This window comes from Salvelinus alpinus, chromosome 2 (genome assembly GCF_045679555.1).
Source record: "Salvelinus alpinus chromosome 2, SLU_Salpinus.1, whole genome shotgun sequence".
Lineage (NCBI taxonomy): Eukaryota > Metazoa > Chordata > Actinopteri > Salmoniformes > Salmonidae > Salvelinus > Salvelinus alpinus.
Window position 1 is genome coordinate 130,650,962 of NC_092087.1, and position 5,333 is coordinate 130,656,294.

Below are 5,333 nucleotides of genomic sequence, written 5' to 3' on the forward strand. Positions count from 1 at the left end.
GTCAAAAGTAGTGCACTAAATAGGAAATAGAGTTCTATTTGAGACGCGTCACACAGTCTGTAGAGAACATGAGTGGGCAGGCGAGGTTAGTGAGCACGGTGGATGGATGGAATTTACATAAATACTGAATGCCTCCAGAATGGAACCCTATTCCTTATAATGCAGTGCTTCAACCAGTACCAGAACCGTACGGCTCTGGCCAACAGTAGTGCACTTTATAGGCAATAGAGTTCTATTTGGGACGTGACCACTGTTCTCCTGTACCTGGTGTGTCATATAGGCTTTTTCCCCCCTTTTTAAAACAACAAAACAGAAAAGCTACAAATATATTTTTTAAACTGAAGTCTGTATCGTTGTATCCCAAATGGAACTCTATTCCTATGTAGTGCACTACTTTTGACCAGAGCCGGTGCCATTTGGGACGCAGCCGATAACTGTTCACTGAGCGAGCTTGACGTTCATCATCATCATCGGCGATATATTCCAGTCTGCATGGGTTAAGAAGGGGCAGGCAATGTCTTTGTTACCCATCTCTGAATCTCGTGTAGTCAATCCTGGAATGACATTTCTTGTGAGCACTGATCTCAAGTCAGTTTTTCCCTTTTCCTTTCAATGACCAAAGTGTATAAAAAGTTAGTGTGAACTGATCCTAGATCTGTGGCTAGGGGTAAATTCCTTGTTGCAGTGCTTTGTACAGTCAATGGGTGAGGTGAGGTAGAGGCATTGATGGGGTTATGAGTGACATTGGAAACATTCCGGAGCATTCCGGCACCATAATATGCCATGTTGCCATGGAGACCGGTTCCAAGGTTCCCCTCTCACCACAGCTGTCTCCCTGTGTAGTTCACCGGAGCAGTAGGCATCTGTTACAGACAGACAAGTGGTTAGGGTGTGTGTGTGTGTGTGTGCAAATCAAATCAAATGTTATTTGTCACATGCGCCGAATACAACAAGTGTAGACTTTACCATACAATGTTTACTTATGAACCCTTTCCCAACAATGCAGTTAAAAAGTAAGAACATTTGCAAATAGATAAAAATAAAATATTAAGACAATAAAATAACAGTAACGATGTTCTATACAGGCTATATACAATGAGTACCGGTACCGAGTCAGTGTACTGGGGTAAGAGGTAGTTGAGTTAATATGTAATAATATTATATAATATTATAAACTGGGTGGTTTGAGCCCTGAATGCTGATTGGCTGACAGCCATACCCGTATACCACGGGTATGACAAAACATGTATTTTTATTGCTCTAATTACGTTGGTAACCAGTTTATAATAGCAATAAGGCACCTTGGGGGTTTGTGGTATTTGGTCAATTTTCCACGGCTAAGATCTGTATCCAGGCACTCCGCGTTGCGCCGTTCATAAGAACAGCCCTTAGCCGTGGTATATTGGCCATATACCACACCCCCTCGGGTCTTATTGCTTAAATATAATATGAACAAGGGTGTTGTGCGTTTGTGTGTGTGAGATAAGACACACTAACCGTTCCTCCGTTCATCACCAGGGCCATCTCAGTGGGCTGGTACATGTGGCCTCTGAAGGGGATCCCAGGACGCATCCCCCCATGTCCGTTATGGTACGACCCACCTCTCAGTGCTGAGACTCGACCCAGGGAGAGAGCAAACACAAATCAAGTGGATGCTACTAGTTAATCGTTAGTTAATTTTTTTCTATAGACAATCCTTCTATTTCGACTTAAATCTTTTGCATATACACAAACATTTGCATAAACCCACACATAGCCTTTCACACAACCAACACACACACACACACAGTGTACCTGCGCTGTGTTCCTCGATAGAGTAGGTCTGGTTATCTGCGTAGGGCCTGTGTGTGAGGGTGTGTGTAGGTAATGGCACCTCCTGTTGGAAGCAGGGCTGCTGGGGCTGGCTGGTGTCAAAGTAGTCCTGCTGGCTGGGGACCGGCGGGTCCCTCAGACACAGGTGGGCTTCTGGGATAGCGTGAAATAACAGGAGGATCCAACCTTGCGCCACCAAGGCAACTGCCAACGCCGGCTCATCCCAGTCCAGTCGCCGCCCTTCCCCACCACCCGTCCGCGCCCCCCTCAACACCATGTCGCCATAGAGATAGAGCACAAGCCAGGAAACCCATAGCAACAGGGATGCCAGGCAGGACAGGAAGAGCCATACGGCATTGCACTTCCAACGCCGCTCGCACCCTCCGTCACTCCCCTCCTCTGCCTCGTCCTCTCCCCCTTCCCCTCCGCACAGCACCACAGCCAGGGAGAGGCCAAGCGCCGTCAGGAGCAGCCCCAGGGCGTAGCTGCAAACCAGGGCAAAGTCTAACGGTGGGTAGTCACAGGCCCCGTGGCCCTCCCTCACCACTGTCAGCAGCAGCCACTCTCCAGAGATGATCCCCTGTACCAGGGCCAGGGCCATGCCAAGCCCAGCCAGGGAGCTCCCTTTGGGGCTAGACTTTCCAGACACCAGCCTCTTCAACCGCACCGCCTGGGCCAGGAGGCAGGAGAAGCACAGGGCGAACAGGGGGCCCCAGAGAACCCGGCGGACCACACACAGGGCCTCGTTACGCCCCACCAGGAAGACCAGGGACAGGGAGAAGAGAACCAAGAGGGAGGCCAGCAGGAGGAGAAGAGGACCCAGGCCGGAGCGCCGATCTGGGTCAAGGATGGAGTGGCGTTTGGCTAGGAGAACCACGGAGAGGACCAGGGAGGTGATGGCTCCACCACAGGCCACGGCCTCCAACACCACCCCCCACACAGACTCCAGGTCACACAACGTCCGGTAGAGGGGGTCCACGTTTACACCGCAACCCAGAGGAGGGGGAGGGGCCACGCCGGGGTCGATGATGTCATCCTGGGAGTGGCCGCAGCCAATCAGAGAGAGGAGAAAGAGAAGGACGGGACTGAGGGCCATCTGAGATAGAGAGAGAGAAATTAAGAAGAGGGAGGGAGAGAGAGAAGCAAAACGTTGTTACTGAATCATTACATTTACATTTAAGTCATTTAGCAGACGCTCTTATCCAGAGCAATCATGTCAACAACACAGCACCAAAATGGCCTGTCTCTTGCTATCACTTGTTTAGTCACTTGTTCAGTCAGTGTATCATTCAGACCACAAGAGACTGTGGAAGGAGTTTCTGCTAGAGGGAACTAACTGTTCCCGGTACGTCTTTCATTTCACAAATGTATCATTATTATGTCATGTCCTTTCTCTATCTCTAACTGCTTGGAAGCTCATGCACACACACACACACACACACACACACACACACACACACACACACACACACACACACACACACACACACACACACACACACACACACACAGCATGGCCCTCAGCAGCCCACTCAGCCTGTGCCAGCCAGGGCCACGGTTCCCATAGTAACGAGCAGCCAAGTGGGTTGGCCTACATAGCGCTGGGTTTTCACAACACAGGCTGAGTGACAAGTACACGCACACACACCAACACACAGACACACACAGTTCAACATTGGAAGAAAACACTTTTTTAAAAGTGTCATGGCCCGGGGCGGGGCTACGATAGGGGCTATCAAAAAGTTGTAATTAAGCTGTCAGTCTTTACATCTGACACCAAAAACAACAATAATCCATAAACTTACTCTGCATATTAATCCTTGAAATATTCATTTGTTCAATTATTGTGAACTGAACTCACCTTGAGAGATTAGTTGAATGTCCCGTTAGGTTACTTAATAACTTTCATGACTTCGAAAAAATAAAGAGGTCACATCTCTAGTCCCACATAGTCGATATCCAAAACTCATAATTCATCTTGGGTCCATGTTAGTTCAACGACGTTTGTTCAGCAGACTCATTTAAGATCTTCTTCATTTACAGGCGACAACAAGGTGACCGTTATCTGACGTGTTGGCGAGCTGTGCGCACAGCAGATCGCACGCTCACCATAAATAACGGACTGTGTAAAAGATGAGTCACTCGTTGACTATTCCGTTTGTATTCCATCCGTTCCCCGGTGGCGCGAGCTGTGACGGTTATTAGGTCCGTTAAAATCACTCCTGTCTGTAGCATCTCTCTGGTGCGTTTCCGTTATTTTCCCATTGTATCACGTTATATCACATCGTTGTTTTGGCAACGCTACAGCGCGCTATGAGCACTCCAAAAAAGTGTCAGGTGCACGCTTGACTTCACTCCCCCACATAGCTAAATATAACAAACCCGACTAAAAGTTCTCTCTCTCTCTCTCTCTCTCTCTCCCTCTCTCTTTAAATCTGCGGGGGATGTAAACAGCAACTTGGTTGCAGCTGTCAGCTTGAGGCTCACAGGGATGCCGCAATGCTACTTCCAAGCACTGCTCTCCTCTGCTCACCCACTGTCAGAAGTGCATTTACACTGGTCTTCCTCCATGCAGAGGTCAACAGTTCAGTATCCAAAGATTCCTCAATTTCTCTTATCACTTTCACAATGCAATAATAAAGTATATAATCAGACCGGCCTTTAATGTTGGTTCCTTCCAACTGCAGCAGCTTTCAACTTTTAATGGTTTACATTTGACATGTTAGTCCTTTAGCAGATGCTCTTATCCAGAGCGACATACAGGAGCAATTAGGGTTAAGTGACTTGTTCAAGGGCACATCGGCAGATTTGTCACCTAGTCATCTCAGGGATTCTAACTACCAACCTTTTGGTTACTGGTCCAATGCTCTTAACCGCGAGGCCACCTGCCGCCACCAAATACATTCAATCAACCGTTACAATCACATATTAATAGTGGAATCATCCATCCCCACTTTCTTGTCCTCTTCCGCCCGGCTGTCTCCTCCTGGCGGAAGGTTTCAAGGACAGGTTAAAACACAGGCTGGCCAAGCACAGCAAAAGTAGTGCACTATATATAGGGAATAGGGTGCACGGTAAAGTCTCTTAGCAGAACCCTATAACAGAGACCTATATTTAATACAAGGTGAAACATCTTCAGAAGAATCAAATCGAAGGGGGAAACCAGAAGGCAGCTAGAGCAGGTATGCTGAGAGGAGAGGAGGAGGAGAGGAGGAGAGGAAGAGAGGAGGAGATGAGAGGAGGAGATGAGAGGAGGAGGAGGAGAGGAGGAGAGGAGAGGAGGAGGAGAGGAGGAGGAGAGGAGGAGAGTCCTGAACACCGGTGAGTGTCAGGTCCACGTAACCGCTGTCTCTTTAGTTTAGTGAGTGTCTTGGTCCAAAATGTCACCCTATTCCCTGTGTAGTGCACTACTTTAAACCAGAGTCCAATGGGCCCTAGTGCACTACTTTAAACCTAAGTCCTATGGGCCCTAGTGCACTACATAGGGAATAGGGTGCCATTTGGGGACTGAGACAGGATGT

The 5,333-nt window shown here is 48.4% G+C and overlaps 1 protein-coding gene across 1 annotated transcript; it reads right to left on the bottom strand.

The window, feature by feature from the left end:
* Positions 1–601: 601 nt before the first annotated feature.
* On the bottom strand, positions 602–3,809 carry LOC139568796 (G-protein coupled receptor family C group 5 member B-like). The gene is made up of 4 exons (XM_071390884.1): positions 3,674–3,809; positions 1,795–2,908; positions 1,498–1,610; positions 602–863 (listed from the first exon to the last, which is right to left on the bottom strand). The coding sequence occupies exons 2-4, from the start codon at positions 2,906–2,908 to the stop codon at positions 819–821; spliced, it is 1,272 nt and encodes a 423-aa protein (XP_071246985.1). The 5' UTR covers positions 3,674–3,809; the 3' UTR covers positions 602–818.
* Between the last annotated feature and the right edge of the window lie 1,524 nt (positions 3,810–5,333).